The 18,069-nt window shown below is 37.4% G+C and overlaps 1 protein-coding gene across 3 annotated transcripts in view; it reads left to right on the top strand.

The window, feature by feature from the left end:
- Positions 1-17,691, top strand: part of RASA3 (RAS p21 protein activator 3) — a 182,000-nt gene extending 164,309 nt beyond the window's left edge. For all 3 annotated transcript variants that reach the window (XM_085320869.1, XM_085320870.1, XM_085320868.1), the window contains 12 exons: positions 312-386; positions 979-1,102; positions 1,739-1,845; positions 2,481-2,558; positions 3,504-3,581; positions 4,140-4,213; positions 7,973-8,079; positions 9,054-9,136; positions 12,710-12,921; positions 13,726-13,829; positions 15,738-15,921; positions 16,409-17,691. In XM_085320869.1, the coding sequence (XP_085176995.1) occupies positions 312-386; positions 979-1,102; positions 1,739-1,845; positions 2,481-2,558; positions 3,504-3,581; positions 4,140-4,213; positions 7,973-8,079; positions 9,054-9,136; positions 12,710-12,921; positions 13,726-13,829; positions 15,738-15,921; positions 16,409-16,484 (1,302 nt within the window). In that variant the 3' untranslated portion in view covers positions 16,485-17,691. The remainder of the gene's footprint in view (positions 1-311; positions 387-978; positions 1,103-1,738; positions 1,846-2,480; positions 2,559-3,503; positions 3,582-4,139; positions 4,214-7,972; positions 8,080-9,053; positions 9,137-12,709; positions 12,922-13,725; positions 13,830-15,737; positions 15,922-16,408) is intronic.
- The last annotated feature ends 378 nt before the right edge of the window (positions 17,692-18,069 follow it).

Genomic DNA, 18,069 nt, shown 5'->3' with positions numbered 1-18,069 from the left:
ATTATGTTTTGGAAGAATAAAGATACATTTTTAAATCAACTGTTTTGGCAAAGTAGGTCTTTTCGTTATCAGCCCTGCTTAAGAAGGCTTAACAAACAATTGTACATTTCAGTTAAAGGCTAAAGTAGAACAAATTAATGTTACTTTTTGGAAAAAATAAAAGATAATGGATAATTTAACTTTGACACTTTTTCCAAAGGAAAAACAYATACATTATAAAGTTGAGTTCAGCTATTTACTCTAAATTTTTTACTAAAATTTCCCACTTGAAGGTAAACTAATGCGTTAATTGCTCAATATATTCTTTCTAGATCTGCSAGGTCCATAAACCTTGTGAAATTGATCCTGTGAAACTAAAAGATGGCGAAAACCTGGAAAATAACAGGGTATGCATTAGATTTTGAAGATACATGCTAGTATGAATAGAATTTTTGTAACTGAGGTCCTCAGATGTTTCATGTTGCAAATAAAGTTGTCGTTCATTAGAATACTCTGGAAATGTTATTAACCACACAAAGTGTGTATTATTATTTCACGTGAGTTTCACATTAAGCTGTAAGGCATTGTGCTGAAATATGTTATCTGTAGAATTAAAAAAAAAAAAAAAAAAAAAAACAAGGAAGACTGGAGCTTGCTGACAAATGACTGAATACTCAGTATAGTATTGGGAGCAAGGATAACTTAGCCTTGATAAGGCTCTGGTGGTGCCTAATGATGTTATAGAAAACAACACTATAAAAAGGATCAACATGCCATATYGCTGGATGTTTCCTTTTCACAGAAATAACACTTTCACTCTTGTACTTGAATAAGTGCATTTACCAAAGAGCCTATCACCGAGTGTGGGATTGTTTTGCAAGTGTATTAGGTTGCAAGTAGGACTCTCACAGTGATGCCGTTATGCATAAAAACATGAATAGYCTCACTTTCCACAACAGAAAAAGACATTGATTTTGTCATGATCATTATATTTTTCAGGAAAACTTGAGGCAATATGTTGATCGCATTTTTACTGTAATTACAAAATCTGGTGTAAGCTGTCCCACAGTGATGTGCGATATTTTCTTTTCACTGAGAGAGTCAGCTGCKAAACGTTTTCAAGGTAAGTTGCAATGTATTGTTTTATCTCATATCTTTGGTATCTTTTAAATGTGCGTGTAGTCTACAGTTCTGTATGATCCATAACGGATTTGATAATTGAACAGCAGTTTATCTAAAATACAAATAAGGGTGCATATTAATGCTGTTTTTCTCTTTGACTATTTGTTCCACAAAGAACAGAACTTTTGGTGATTATATGAGATTTTTCTTAAACATCTTTCAAAGGAAAATAATATTTAGAAAGAGCAGGGTAGAGGTATGTATTTGTGGTATCAACATTTACAAAGTGTTCTTTTGCATAATCAAGGGGACACATATGATTCAAAAGTTTTTTGCTTGTTAGGAGAGAATTCATTTCAATCCCTCTTAGGTATATTGGCTCTGTGAGAAGCAGCAGCAACATAAAACAAYATTGATTAAAAACAAAACAAAAACAACAAACAACAACCTAGGTATTTTCACTAAGGGAAGCAGATTAGAATAGGACTTTTCAGAGAGAGTAATACGAGTTCAGTTTTTTAACTAGTCACTTCACAAGAGAGAAACTTGAGCAGAATGCCATTGATTGTTTTTAAGAAGGATTAATGAAATGCTGAGCAGATTTTTTTTATATATATATATATATATATGTATATAGGTGACCCAGATGTGAGATATACAGCTGTCAGCAGCTTTATTTTCCTGAGATTCTTTGCTCCTGCTATTCTTTCTCCAAACCTCTTTCAGCTTACACCACACCATCCAGTAAGTACTGTATCGATTTTTTCTGACTATGTATGTAGTTCTGTCACCATAGTCTGTTTATCAAGATTCTTGCTTTAATTCTTTTAATAGCATTTAGGAGAAATAGCTTAGTTCACAGGTCTGCTATGCTTGTCTTGCGTATGGAGTATATGTTGATGAACTGTGTGCATGAAGAACTTGAAAGGTATGGGAGGAATAGTGCATTTTACATTAAGATCAAATGAGCTGAAAGGTCTAAATTACTGTGCAGAAGATAGTTATTGCTTCCTTTTTTTTACTGCCTTGTGTTAATTCTGGATTGATTGTAAAAGCAATGCTTGGAGATGTTCTGCTCAAAACTTTAAGTAGTTGTTCTGACTAGGGGTAGGAAGGACTGAAACAATTTTCAAGATTGACTTATTTTTTCTGCTTTGTGTATGATTGTTCTTCAGAGAACCAAAGACAGTAAGATAGCTATGCAACATGATGGTTTACAAGAGTCAAATGCCTTTAAAAGAAGCAAACTATACTATTTTATTTAGACTTTTTAAATTTCATGTTAATTTTCTGCAAGTGAAATAGGAAATAAAATTTATTTTCCTCTAGCCCATGTTTTAAATATCTAGTCCATATAATAGCACTTTTCTCTTTCCTAGGATCCTCAGACTTCTCGAACTTTGACACTTATCTCTAAGACTATTCAAACACTGGGCAGCTTATCAAAATCTAAATCTGTAAGTGTGACATTTTCATTTAAAGTTTTATTTTAAGAAAACATTTTTTTATGCTTTTATAATTCATTTAATTAAGCCTTTCATAAACCAGGTTTATGAAAAATGTGTATTTGTTGCTTTAATTATAAGCCTCATGTTCATGGGAGAAATAAACCTATCTTAATCTGAACTATGCTTTAATAAAGCAAAATTGTATGTGCCACCATACTAGAAGAGTATTGCAGAACTTCTCATTCCATTCTTTTGGAAGAAAGGTAGCAATGAGGAAATTCAATGACATTCTCTGCTTGCCTCTGGTACATGGTAGCAGCTCTGCAGGGCTTTTCAGATTGTCTCAGCATTTTAAAGTTTAACCTAGAAGACTTACCTACTGTGGGGAAGGGATATGATTTTTGTACCAGTTCTGTTTTCTGCGAGGCAATGGCAGTATTAGATCTGGATGCCCAGTCTCTGGATATTTGATTGAAATGAAACATCTAAATAGGCCACGAAACTGCAGTGTCCAGTGATAATTTCAGGTCACTGATGGTCTAGTTAGGATTCACAGAGCCAGATCACTGGTGTGATGGTCTAGTTAGGATTCATAGATCAGTCTGTACTCCAAAGATGAATCCTCCGAGACCATGGAATTCCTTATCTCTTCCTGGTTTTGTCAGCTTCTTTTAAAACTAAGATTAAAAACCAAAGCAAAACCTTAAACCTTTTGAAAAATGCAGTATTAACTATAGTGACTTGAATGTTTGAAATGCCTTCTGTTACCTTTTTGAAAGAAAAATTTGGATATTACTGAATGCAGGCTGAACAACATTGAAGTAGTTTTTGCTTCTTTTTCTTATGGCCAGGAAAAAAATCCTCTTACCTGTGATGGTTTGCCTCATGATCTACTGCTCTTAACAATAATATTATAGATATAAACTGTATTATGGTTTTGGTTTTGTATTTCAGGCCAGCTTCAAGGAATCCTACATGGCTACTTTTTATGACTATTTTAATGAGCAGAAATATGCAGATGCAGTAAAAAATGTAAGTAATGCATGCATGTGCTGAAAATCTTACCGTTTTGAACAGTAAGCCGAAGCTGATGTTCATAAGCTTAGACTGCATCGATAATGTTTGGAAAATCAGCAAATGTGTGCAAGAAAAATCAGACTCTGTATTCAAGAAACATGCATCTAATTGTACACGTGTCAGTATTAGAATCTTTTTGGATCTACTTTTATTTAATAATTACGTTACATCAACAAACTGCTGCTTAGATCTTGAGACTTGTGCATTTTAGGATGCTGTAGATCTGCGATGAAAACTGTCTAGTCCAAAAGGAAGTGAAAGATATGTGTAATAAAGGAGAAGCATAAAAAGAAGGGCTGGTCATCTGCAGTTTTTGCACTTAAGAGCATTTGTGCTATTCTTAGTGTAAAACCCAGGAAACCTCCCAGATTCCTCAAGCATTTGCCATACCCTTCTATTTAACTACTTTTACAGTATTTTCTTGTAGCATAGTACTATACAGGTGTTAAAGAAATTAATTTGATAGTGCTGTACTGTTTTTGTATCTCTTTTTTTTCTTTTTTCACCTTTTAGTTTTTAGATTTGATTTCATCATCGGGAAGGAGAGATCACAAGAGCATAGAGCAACCTATATTGCTTAAAGAAGGGTAAGTATGCCTTTGCAACAAAAACTTTTACTTATTACTTATGTGCTTATTACCATTTTAAGACAGCTATCTATTTTTCCCCCCATTCCATCCATACATTCAGAGAAACATGTCAAAAAGTTTTTTGTATTGCTCTTTCTACTCTCTGCAGCTGCTATAGTTGATTTTAACATCATTTCATTTGATTTAAACATTTTAATTTTAGTATGTTCTGAAACATGTGGAGGAAATAGAAACTTGTGGAACTTAATTAGCACAGCTAAGGCAAAATAAACTTAAATCAATGTTGTGTTAAAATCAAGTTCAATTTTTATATTCCAGTGAACAAAAACTGTAAAATTCCAAATTCCACTGTGAATACAGATGCTGAATATGTTGATGAGGGCAAACCCTGCAAATGGAATTTGTTTTGCTGTTGCTGCCCTATTTAAAAAAAAAAAAAAAAAAAAGGAAAAAAGAAAGGAAAAAAAATCCATATGTTAACCATTACCATGGCTGTTTGAGGAAATTTGTGTTAGACTTGGAACGTTTCTGGTTTTAGTAGGGTTTTTGTTTGTTTGTTTGTTTTTTGTTTTGTTTTTTAAAGTACTATATGCTAGTTCAGTTTTAGGGACAAACTTTTGACATTTTTTTTTCCTGTTTTAAAAAATGAATTGGTAAGATCACCTAAGTGCATTGTGGAAACAGCTTCTTTGGGCTGGGAGGAAGAAAGTGAAAATTCACATTCATCCTGTCAGAACTCAGTAAGCTGAAACCCTGCTGAAAGTAAGCTTTCATGGCAGTTGTAAGTCGTGGAAAAATGAGGTTTGCAGTTAGAACATGACTACCACTTCAGTTAGCCTCTGCAGTTCACTTTGCTTCTTTAATGAGGGTCTGTCCCGAAAAGCCACTTTGTCTATTTTAATTCTGTGCATTTATCATTCTTTTGTTTTTGAAAATGAATGTATAGTTTGTAACATTTTTTTCCTCTAACTCTAAAACATGATTCTTTTTTCTGCCTCTGTCTTTCTTTTGCTCCTGTCTGATTTTTTTCTGTCTTTTCTTGCTCGGCCTGTGGCTGCTGTTGTAAGGACTCTTAAACTAACAATAAAGAAAGTTGATGGTAATAGTTCATGCAGGTAAGATAGTAGGGGCAGTTGGTGCTTTGCTATAGCTACCTGCCAGCAGCGTGTCCTTCCTTCACAGCAACAGACTTGTCTGATAACTTTGGGAAGGAAGTATTCTGTTTAGTAATCTTGAAATGCCTATGGAAAACCAGCAGAGATTATTTTGTTACCTATTTCTTGATGTTGACCAACTCCTCCTTTTTTTTCCCCCCTTAAAAAAAAATGCTTACTGAAAGTAGAGAATCAAGAGCTTTTAGGTAAAGGATCCAAGAACTACTGAAATTTGCTTAATTTTCAGTGTACATATTTTGATGACCTCACTGCATGTGACTAAGAAGTTGCTATACGTTTTCTAGGCACTTAAGTAGCATTCAAGTAAATTGTTTTTGTTTTTTTCATTTCCTTTTCTTAATTTACCCTTTTTTCTATTAAAAGAGTATCTAGATGGAAAGCTATAGCATATATGCTTTTGAGTGGATGTACCATACCCAAGTTTAGTCACTGACGCTTGTGCTGTGCTGGCATTCATCATGCCATCGCTGCTCTACAGCCTTCTGTCTGGCTCTTTCCAAAAGGAAGAGAACCAAAAGAAGTGCAATCCTGTTGTTCTCATGGGTGAAAGGGGCGTGCTGACACTTCCAAGCAAAGCTAATGCAGATCCAAGCTTGGATCTACTATAAACACAAGAATAGAAAGTTTCTCCGTCCACTCAGCACTGAAATGTTGTTCATGTTTTTTTCCTTTGTGTTTCTGACTGCTTGCTCCAAGTTTTTATACATTCTATGAATATCAAAAACAAAGAAATCCTTTAAATTGACTTTGAAAATCCTATGTGATTCTGGATACTTGTCACCGATCTTTGGGAAATAAAAGCATACTCTTCTCTTGGATAAATTGCTGAAGGTAGCCTTGGATCTTCAAAGCTTCCTGTTCTCATATCAAAAACAGATCTCTTCTGTGGATATCCAGTATCTGATACAACATATAATGTGTAATTTTAAACAGCTAGGAAGAATTTGATTAGAAATGTGCTCTCAGCTCTACAGTGTGGAGTGTGCATTTCTGAAAGGGAGAGGCTCTTTAGGATGGTTTCAGTTGTAAGTGACCTTCAAGTGTCTGCATGAGAAGGAAGAGAAACTAAAATGAAGAGCATATTGTCCACCAAAGGATATCTGCTCTTCTCTTGAAATTTGGCTTAACCTTACAACACAAAAGTTACCACTGACCTTGGGGCCCTGATGAGGATCTGAGTCATATGGTTTTATTAAATCTTTCTCAAGCCATCCAAGAACAATGTCTGAGATAGTAACTGAGCTTCTCAAGAATGGTGTGTAACTAGTTTTAAAAGGATCTGTTGCTGCATACAGTGCTTGTCAGCCTTTTTGCCCCCAGAACTTTACAGGCTAATGGGCAGCAGGCATCCATCAGCCCAACTGGTCACAAAATCATTAGTCTGAAGGAACTTCAGTTTCTGTTTTAGCTTTTAACTGCTGTTTGGTTGGATATAATGTAATTGTTCCCAAGTCTAGGTATCATAAGTGAGAAACAATATTGGTTGTTCCAAAAGTTGTAGGTCTGCAACTGAAAATCTTCAGCTGAATCACTCGCTGTTCTCTGTATCGTGTGTGTGCTTTGTGTAATGTAGAGTGCTTTCCTACCTGCTTAAAAACTACTCTATAGTAAGTAGTTTTTAGTGGCTCTGTTAAACAATTTTGTGTTTTTCATGATAGCTAGGACAATGCGTAGAGTAGCTGTTATCAACTCCCTACCACACATGCGCACATGGTTTTCATCCAAGGTGATGCTGAGCACTGTGAAGTCTTCAGGCTTTCCAAAGTCACAAATTAAACTTTTGGATTATTTAGTAGCTTGGAAGATGCTGGATGCGTCACAGTTCCTTGTAAGCCAGTTCAAGTTCAAAAATAACTGAGGATGACAGTTCATTACATGATACCCCCAACACACACACACACACACACACACACAAAAGGTTATGGCTTTCAACAATTAGGTTGTTTTCTACTGTTACTAAAAACATATATCCAGCTGTAGGATCAGTGTGCAATTGCAACTGAATTTGTGGAACATCCTGAGTTTTCCTAGAGCATGTGAGTGAATAAAGCATGTAAGGCACGGATTTCTTACTCCCAGCGACTTTACACCTGCCTCTTAATTATTAAAAACACTCCAAATCTTTTGAGCTCTCTCACAGCTGAAAATAATGGTAGAGGTAGATCAGACTTAGGAAATCCATGCTAGCCATGCTCTGCCCTTTTCCTGCAGTAGGAGGAAATCCTCTAACTGAATTTGTAACTGAGGAAAGGGCAAACGTTGCTACAGTTTAGGTAACAATTAGAGTCTACATGTAGACCACAAGTCAGGCTATGTGTTTTACCCTATCTAGATTTGGAAAAAGGACAGACTTAGCTAACAGACATGCTGAATCTGTCAAACCTTTTCTTTCCTTGTCAAGACAAAGCCTCAGTAGTTAGAAAACACAGCGTTTTCCCTCCTAAAGCTTTCCAAGTGCCATCACGGGTGTGTGTGTATATAAAATATTTGCTTATATGTGTGTGTGTGTGTATGTATATATATAAAAATAATGTTTATGGATTATCCAGGGTATTGGTGTAACAACTATCCTGTCTACTAGGTTCATGATCAAAAGAGCACAGGGAAGAAAACGATTTGGTATGAAAAACTTCAAGAAGAGATGGTTCCGCCTGACAAACCACGAGTTTACTTATCAGAAAAGCAAAGGTAACAAAGGCTTGCCTTTTTTTTTTAATATATATATATACATAAAAGTGGAGATTAAACATGAAGATTGTATCAGAACAGAACAATGAGGTCTAGATCTGTGACTGTAGAAGGCACAGTGCAGAGAAGTCCTGTCAGCCTGTATTTCCTTGCCAACATTTTAGTATATCTGTACTGATTATTAGAGAAGGTTCTTGGATAGCACAGGATCATATTAATTGATGGACTATTTGATTGTTTGTGTAGTATCAGTTATTAATAAAATCTGTAGGCATTACAGTCATTTAGCAGATTACCTGAGGAAACAAAACTCAGGAGCTTCAATACCTTACACTGGGGTTTAGATTTTACTGGGCATTGTCAAATGCGTCTCAGCTGGTTCTCATAAACTCTGAAGCATTGGCCCAATAGACTGCAGTAGGCAGGCGTTTGACTGAAAACTTTGAACTTGCAAGCATTTGTTCACTTAWTGTTGCCTAGTATCAAGAATCTTGCTTTTCTTAGATTGGTTCTGTTTGTTCATTAGTGCTATGCAAATACCACTCTTTTCCATCATATATGTACATATGGGATGAGAAAGGTGAGGAAACATGTTCAGATTCAACAAAGCCTCGAGGCTACCAGTCGTCAATTCATTTTCAGCTTTGAAATCTTATGTCACCACTACCAACCTAGTTCAGCTAAGTTGGCAGGAATTATTTTTTTCCCTGTCACCTCATCAGCAAATATACTGTGTCCTGTTGCAGTAGTCCATCTCTAAAAGATTTGCTAGCGTAACCTAGTACAGCTGAAAACAGAAATGAAACTAAGATACTGCTTCAAGGGCACACCAGTAAAACCCTCTTCCGTTAAAGGTTTTTCCCCTGTGCAGTCACAGTAGTCTTCAAAGAAACTGAATCAGTGCTTAGCGTAACGAGAGAGGGTGAAGCTGAGTTTTGAACAAATTGCTCAGTGTCAGTGTGTCTGTTCTGCAGGTGACCACCCTCTGTGTAGCATTCCAATAGAAAACATTCTGGCAGTGGAAAGACTGGAGGAGGAGTCCTTTAAAATGAAAAACGTAAGTAGGTCATCTTCATTAATTTACTTGTTAGGCTGGTCTGGATCCACCAACCTAACTGCCTTTTTCCCTTTTGTAACGCGGGTTGGATTTCTATTGAAAGATGTACAACCACAGCTGCTTGTTCTGTATATAGTAGCAAGAGTTTCCAAAAGTACAGCCCATTCAGATTCTTAACAGCCCAGTCAGCAGTCCTTGGGTTTCGTGATGTGCAGCACACTCAGTACTTACCACTGCTGATCAGCTGTCTGACTCCATAGTGTCAGACATGGGTAAAATAATCGAGTCTCTGCACTTTCTGTCAGAACTGTCTCTTGGGAAGAAACTTACTGCTTATTTTTTGTGAAGAATCATATCATCTTGCTCTAACCATCAGAATTTCTTTGTAGGATAATGAAAATGCATATATATTTGGTTTAGGTCATGTGCTTGAATAACATCTGTGCTGTGCCAGTATGGTGCAGCATTTTGATTGCCACATTAGGGGAAATACAGCTGTATTTCTCATGCACAGAGCACTGCTACCAGTTTCTGTGTATGTTGTACATATCATCTATTGTGCCAGGACACTTCTTAGACATGATCAGTTTAAGTGATATTAGGAGCCTTCTTCATACTTTCCTGCCTGTAAAACTGCGTACAACCTTTAGAAAGTTTTATTTGAAAAAAAAAACACCCCACACAGGTCTACTCCAGACTACTTTATACACAAAAATGGCTGTGACTTTCAGCTTTTTTGCCTTTAAGTCTTTCCCACTATCTGTACTGCTTCTGTGCACCATTCAGGGCAATGCTCAAGCCTACCCTATATACTAGGCCCTGYGCTTGTCTTCTGGACAGTGCTTTTTCAAAATGAGACTGCTCAACTTTACGGTATTTTTCCCACTTCAGATGTTATTTTGGCACCAGGTCTCTGTTAAAAGATGGAACAAGTTCCAGATCACTTGCTCTTAGAGCACATTTTCACTGTGTAGCTGGCTTTGGCTTTTATAACCTCATGTTAATTCCTCCTAAGATAAGCAAAAGCAGCAAAGCTGCAAAATAATTCTCAAGCTATCAGAAGACAATGATAATGTGTGGCGAGTAGGACTCACTTGAACTGTTGCCTTCAGTGCTCTGCAAAGTAGCCTGCTTGAACTAAAAGTAGCCACACAGTTAACATAAAAGTTATTGTGTATGAAGCTGAGCTGAGCTGTAACTCTGATTAACTCTTTAGTGAAGACGATCTTTAACTTACGCTGATTCTATTGGGCTAAAACGCATTCAGAATCCCCTTATTGCAGATATTAGTTAAGGAAAAATATCCCTTTATTGCTAAAGTCAGAAGATAGTACTCTGATTACAAACAGAAATTGGACTTATTTGGATGCCTACATTCAGTATTGCTTAGGGAATGAAGACGATGTTCATTCAAGAAAGTAAAAAGCAGAGTCTTTCCATAAGTAGTAGAAAATATCATTGCCACTTTCCTTTGCAAATATATTTCCRTTTATCTTGCCATATGTAAATAGAATACCACGGCAAGGACAGAATTCTCAAAAAACACAGCAGATGTATTTGTACTGGATATTCCATCTTAGGTGCTAAGTGTGATTAAAAATCCAAGGTTTGTATTAATATTCTGCATGCATCTGTGCTCAGAATTGATCCAGATCTATTTTCCTCACTTCTAGTAAGTCTGCATGTCTGGCAGAAAAGTCAGAAAGTCTGTGCATCACAATTCAAGCAGCCTTCATCATCCAAAGTAGACTTTTGGGTTCTGGGGAGCTAATATCTTTTTGGGAAGATGGCGTGCTTTTGTTTTTCTAAGTACTGTTACCATCTTCAGTGTTGTTTAAGGAGCAACTGTTGTTTTTGAGAGTGTAAAGGTCTTACAACCACTTGAAAATCTTGGCTTAGTTGTTGGCTTCTGAGTAACAGTTGCCATATGTTTGTTCACTTAGACTGGTATCTTCTTACGCAAAGCCATAGCCCTTAAATCTGTTCCTCTGCTGTAATGCAGGTGGCTCCGTTTAGCCTGGCAGTATGTTAATTTTTTTTTCTTCCTGTGGTTCTGTGCTAAATGAGAGTTAAACTGCACAATCCTGTCTTCCTCTTTCTTTTTTTCCCCAACCTCTAAACTCAAAGTAGCCAGTTATGTCCTCAAAAGTTTTAATAAAAGAATTCTCTCTTTAGTATGTATTTTAGCGATGTTGGACTGATTACAGCTGCTGGTAGCAGCTCCTCCATTGGTATTATGGTAGCCTTTGTGCTTTTCTGATTGATCTCCCACACTCACAGAAATACAAAATCTGGGGAAATGACTGTTGGAGCTTTCTGTTTCTTTTCAGAAATGACATATAATTAAAATAAAGCTATTTGCTCCTGAATTAGCAATTATATTTGCAAGCCATTTTGAGGAATGCACACTGAAGAGTATCACAAAAAGAGAAGAGATTGTGGCTGGTCAACAACGTTGTGCCAGTCAGCAACATTGTCCTAACCTGCTAGGTGAAGGAAACAGGCCAATGTTTCAGGTTTTCATAATGCACAAAGGTACCTGTTAGTTTTTTTGTGTGTGTGCTTGTTTTGGAAAAAAAAAACACAGAGGAACCAGCTATTTGGAAAATAATACTCCATATGGTATGAGTAGCATAATATCTGATGAGTTGAATATTCAAGTGGGAAAGTAGATGATACAGAGAGTAAAAACCTATTCAAATTAAGTATTTGCAGAAGTTAGAGGAAATGAAGATGACTGACACCTTGCCTTCTGAGCATTTATGGTTAAGGTCATGAACTTTAGCTTTAGCTTACTTCAGTGTAAGATCAATGTAATCAAGCATTAGGGCTGTCCATCAGAAACTTGTGATGAAGAGGAAGAAAATGAATGCAATTGTTCCATATTGGGTTACAAGCTRTTTTGAACAGGTAATGGAGGTCTAGTTTAGGTTTTGAGTGCCCAAGCTATAATGCAGAATTCAAGTATCATTGTTTGAACCATCCTCACAGGTGATTAGAGAGTTGCCCAGAAAACTGTGTGGCTGTGATTTACTAATAGCAGATATATTTGGGRGGCATAGAAGCATAGGAATTATTAAAAGGAAAGAATGGGGCTGAAATGCATATTAAAAAGACCAGTGATTTGACAGCGTTAAATAAAGCAAAACTGTCGCCAAGGCTGAATCCAAACTCTGATTTTTCCCTTTCCTGACCCCTGCTGACTAGTGCATTTCCTTTCAGCCCTGCATTCGTTTCTTCTGTCAGCCTTCCAAAAATTGGAGCTGCAGCATGATTTAAATTGCATCCCTGAGGCTGAGAGCAAATCTTGCAGAGGCCCAGCTCAGCAAGTTGCTAATAGCTGGTTTTAAATCATCTCCCTCAGGAACAGGATCTTATTCCTGTACCAGGTTGAAAGCCTTGTTGTTTTAAGGGCACACTTGCTGCTTAGTTTTATATTGAAATATATTTATTGGTGCATTCTTTTCATATGCTTTTTTTTCTTTCTTTCTGTAATAAATCTTCAGTCTGTGGCCAGTCTTAAATTTGACTCATACCAGTGGCTTATTCTGTGTCTTATTTCCTTGTTTGCAGATGTTCCAGGTGATACAGCCTGAAAGAAGAGTCCTATATATCCAGGCAAATAACTGTGTGGAAGCCAAGGACTGGATTGATATACTCACCAAAGTTAGCCAATGCAACAAGAAGCGCCTGACAGTCTACCATCCCTCTGCTTATCTTAATGGCCACTGGCTTTGCTGTAAAGCTACTGCAGATAACACTCCTGGCTGCACACCCTGCACAGGGTAAGGACTGACAACATGGCATTGGTCTAGATATTGCCAGGGGATGTGTCTCTGCAAAGTAACCTACAGATGTGCAGTTGCCAAGAAGATCTGCAAGGTGCACCAGCACTATGGAGTTTTCAGCTCTGACAAGGAACACTGTCGGAGATTGTCTTTGTTGCTGTTCCTCATGCTGTCAGTATCTGCATATCGTGGTCAAAATGTTGACATTTTTAGAGTTCAAGGCATTGATAGGAATTCCCTGTGGGATAAGTTATTTTTCCCCTGGCCAACTGTGCCAGAACAAATGCTAGAAATTCCTGCAACTTTCTGTTGTTTATAAATTTTCTGAAACTGAGAAGCTTTTGCTTCTAGATTTAATTCTTAACTGATATTTTTCTAAGACACCCCCCCCATTGCCTCTGTTAAAAGAAGAGGTGCTATCCAGTTTCTGGGAGACTGGCAGAGAGGCAACAAGTCTGTAGTGGTTGCTAGTCTCAGAATGTAAAATCTGAAGAGCTGGGAACTCAGTGTTTTAGCTCCTCCATCTGGCTGTAGCAGTTTAATTCACTAGAATGTCTGGACACTGGTGAAGTCTGTTCTTTCAAATCAGAGTGAAAATATGTTGGTAAATCTGGATATGAAGACATTTTGGGCTTGTCTACCTTTTCTGTTGGGACAAATGGGGAAGTTTCAAGATTCATTACATACAATCTGAGAGCTTTCGTCACTGCTTTTAAGCATGAAAGTCACATGTTAAGTGTTTTTATGCCATAATGCACTATATATAATCTGACTTCTCTCTCTCTTCCTGATGCCTTACAGAGGCCTGCCAGCAAATATACAACTGGATATAGATGGAGATAGAGAAACTGAGCGCATCTACTCTCTTTTCAACTTGTATATGTCAAAATTGGAGAAAATGCAAGGTGAGGATGAAAGATCTTTGCATCTTCAAAACATTTAGCAAGATGAAAGTACTTTGAAAAATTGTATGTTCTAGCTAGACTAGCCTTGCAGATCACATGCCCATAATATTGTGGCCCTTATTTGACTTATTTTCCCTCCTGCTGCCTTAAGGCAGTTGAGTGAATTATTTTTGGCACACTCTGCAATCTCATAGTCTGTACGAAGTTATTTGCATGTTAAACAGTTGTTTAAAATACAGTCTTAACCACAGTGTCCTAAAATAGCATAGGCTCAGGGCATAGCTTACATGATCTAAATTGATAAATCACTGCATGTACTAAACCAGAAGTTTACTGATACTGAAAAGAAACACCAGCAAAGTTGAGGTTTCAGTGTAACATGGTTTTATGTTACCAGAAGCCATGTGCACATTCTCTAATTCAGTTCCCAAGAACAGGCTGGATCCAAATGGCTTCTTTAGGCAGGCTGTTTTGGAGTTATCAATGAAAGCTGACCCTGTGGACATCTCTGAAATGAGAAGTGAAGTTTGGGCTGGGAAACACTCAAAAACTGACAGGAACAGAGATATAAAAGGAAGGATCAAAGCTAGAAGAGACAGCAGAGGAAGTTAGTACTGGTAGGCATGCCAAGAAAAGTATCCGGTGTACATGGTGCCAGACTTGAAATCCCAATTTAGTACAGGGAGTGGCAGGGAAGCCTTCACTGTGGCACTAACCTTTAAATAGTAGTTTATTTTATAATATGAGATAAGCCAGTGGTGTCAGACTTTCAGCTTGGAAAGCACTTTAATCCATTCCTGGCTGCCATGCAATTGCAAACTTAAGATCCCCCAACACTTCCGAGCTGCCTGAACTGATGCCCAGCTTCCCCTGTTCCAAATCCTCAGTGCCAGGGCCAGCGTCTAGTTTCAGCAACAGGGAAAAGAACACAGGTCTGGCACAGACAGCACTGCAAGAGGAAGGTAAATCGAAAGCTGAGACTGAAGCAGCAGTAAAGATATAAAGTTCAGGAAAAGTAAAGACAAGAGTAAAATATTCTTTCCCCTGCTTCTAATGTGGTCAGCTACAATGTAGAAGTAGACCACGTGATGAAAATGTTGCATATGTTCATATAAGCAGTATTCTGGTCTCTTACGCAGCAAGGTTCACTGATGGGATAAGGAGGTAATGTTACAGCTTACCCTTTCTTAGAACATTTCCTTTAGCAGGCAGCCAGTCAATAGTTGTGACATGTTCTACTTAACTCTTGCTTTCTCATTCTTTTTGGGGATAATGCAGTAAAACATCTTCCATGCTTATTTCAACCTGTAATTCTGTTTCAAATTCAGTCTGTTGTGCAGAGTCATGCTTTGCTGCTTATCTGCTGCTTATGAACATTTCCTGTCTTGCCTTCTGACAAGAAAGTACTTGATTTCATGCAGGCCAGTCTTGCAGTGAAGTGGCATGTTTTGCTCTGTGTTAGAGTTCCCAAAGGGTGTGCATGGTACTGCTGGTGGTACTAGAGCTGCTTCAGTTATGTGCACAGGAAAAAAAAACTGGCCTGCCTTTTATCTTTTTTCAGTCTTTTTTCCAAGAGGAGATAGGAGCACTACTAGCACAGCAGAGGCCAGCTTAGCACAAGGTTGGGAGCAGCTGCCAGGCTTGTTGCCCTTTCCTTATCAGACTAGAAGGTGAGAGTGGGCACAGACCAGCCCCTGTGCCTATAAGCAGCTCAGCAGAAGGACAGGGAAGTCGCCGTTGATGTCAGCTGCAGTGCTGTGGTGGTCATGCTGAGGCAAACTAAGTTTAGGAACTGCTGGCCTGTGTGAACCCCAGACTGAGTATTTTTAGTCTGCCTCTTCCACTTTTTCTGACCTATCTGATGCCTACTCCTACCTATTTCTGTACTCTGTTTTTTTTTTTCCCCAGAGGCCTGTGGCAGCAAATCTGTGTATGATGGGCCTGAAGAAGAAGAATATTCAACATTTATCATTGACGACCCTAAGGAGACTTATAAAACACTAAAGCTCATTATTGAAGGTGTCGGAACTTTAGAGCAGGAACATGCTCAATATAAGAGGGATAAATTTAAGAAGACAAAATATGGAAGCCAGTAAGTATGGGTGTCCAAGCAGAGAAACAGTCCTGGGAAACAGCAATTCACTTACTTATTGCTTGGCCTTCACCCTATTTATATTCAAAAAAGATCAAAAAATACATACAAAGTAAGATTTTTAACTTGGGGCTGGTAGCATGATACTTTAAAGAGTTAAAAGGATTTTTTAAATGCTTTCTTTTTTAATATAGTTCCACTCTATTTAAAACTAGGAGGAGTGGTTGATACAGCTATATGACCTTATTTTATATACATATAAACAAAGCAGTTTGGGGCACAGCTGACATAAAAAGAAAAAGGAATTCAATTCAACTGCAGGTCAGTTCTTCCAGTTAAAGTTAGATGCAGAATATCATTACAAATACAACTCTGAAAATCTTACTTACGGCAGAGGTTTTGCTTGTTCACTTTCCATTCTCAGATTTTGGTGTCCTGAGAGAAAACTCTATGTATAACGCTTTTTCCAATTTTGTTTTCCTTTTAGAGAACATCCAATTGGTGACAAGAGCTTCCAGACTTATATTAGGCAACAGTCAGAGATCTCAGCACATTCCATTTGAAGTGCAGCGAAAATCACGGGACAGTGCTGAAGGRTCGATCAGTGAAGCTAAAAAGCAAAACAAAAGGGAAGCCACACATGTAGCAAAACATATGGATAAGTGTCAAGCTTACAAACTTTGAGACTTGCTAAAGGTTGTACTCTCTTTTCAAGAAACTGTTACAATAGTTGCTATGCACTTTATTCATCTGGTTGTTGACAGATGATAAAACTCTGCCTTCTAGGCAGTTGTTGTCATGTGTATTTTTAAACTTGCTTTGGTTTCTTGGAATCTAGTGATCAGTTCAATGATCAAGCTGTGTGGTCTTCATCTTGACAACTTCCATGCAATTCCTTATGTTTCAGAAACCAAGCATGCTGCTAATATGCAGCATTTTCTAGAATTGTTTGTTACTGTTTTTGTTCCTGGTTACTGTATATTATGCCACACCCCTGTGTGCTCTCTTAGGAAAAGCTTAGTAACACTTTGCTTTTAATGCCTGCATTTAGGAAAAAAAGCAGAGAAAAGCCCTCTGGTTGGTGTAATCTCTTGCATTGTAGCTTGTATTATGAGCAGGCCAAGGAGCAGGCCTTTTGTTTTTACAGCAGCATAATTTTTGCTAAACGTGCACAGTTTTTAATAGAAATCCAGATCTGAATGGTACTCTTGATATTTTTGAGATACAAAGTCATTTTTCCAGATACATTCAGCCGACTTTGAAGATGAACTCTCAGTGGTATGATAAAACTGACTCATATAAGTGTGAGTAGGTAGGAAATGAACTACTGTCAAAGCTACGTGGTTTTTTATACAGTCCAGAAATGATAACCTTTGGAAGTCTAGCAATGGGAAGGCAAGGTAAGCTGCGTCTGAAGACTTTTCACCAGCAAGAAGAATGACTAGAACACAAGTCCAGCAGCTGAGATGCACTGAGTCCCACACACAAAAGTCATCAACGATGGGTTTTCGTTTAAAGGATGTTTAAGCACTGGAGTCCACACTATCCTGGTACCACTTGGTTTTCTGGAATATAGATTTCTACTTTTCCAAAAATGTTTTTAAATACTTTTTAAAAGAGATTTGCTAAAAGTAACTTAGTATATTAACATGAATAATGGTAACTTGTTAATGTTCTGAGTGTAGTGAAAATGGAATGAACTATGTATCTCACTAATACCAACAAAAGTCATTAAGGAGAAGAATAAAGATCTGCTAAATATAAGATATATATATTTATGTATGCTGTTTAGTTGTACTCCATAACTTTCCTCTGTATAAGGGTCTAATTCAGAGACATTTAGCTTTGGTAACACAGAAGCTTGTGTAATGGACTTTAAACTTCTGTAACGTAGAAGCTAGTRTTGGTTTTAAGCTGAATTGGACCAGAAAACATTGAACAATCAGTTTAATGTGAAGATATCTGTATCTTTGCCTAAAGTGTTACAGAGTAACTCTCAACTGTGTCCTCACTGCATCTGGTGTGATTTAAGATGGCTGAATTATTTGGAATGCCTCTGTTTGTTAGTGATGCTCTTAAGAATGAGGTTTTCTTTTTGTTTGAGTATACAGTAGAGCACCTCCTAGTAGATGATAAATGATCTTTTAT

This window comes from Rhea americana, unplaced genomic scaffold (genome assembly GCF_003343005.1).
Source record: "Rhea americana isolate MKP2758 unplaced genomic scaffold, rheAme1 scaffold_66, whole genome shotgun sequence".
Taxonomy (NCBI): domain Eukaryota; kingdom Metazoa; phylum Chordata; class Aves; order Rheiformes; family Rheidae; genus Rhea; species Rhea americana.
This window is presented reverse-complemented; position numbering and strand designations above follow the sequence as displayed.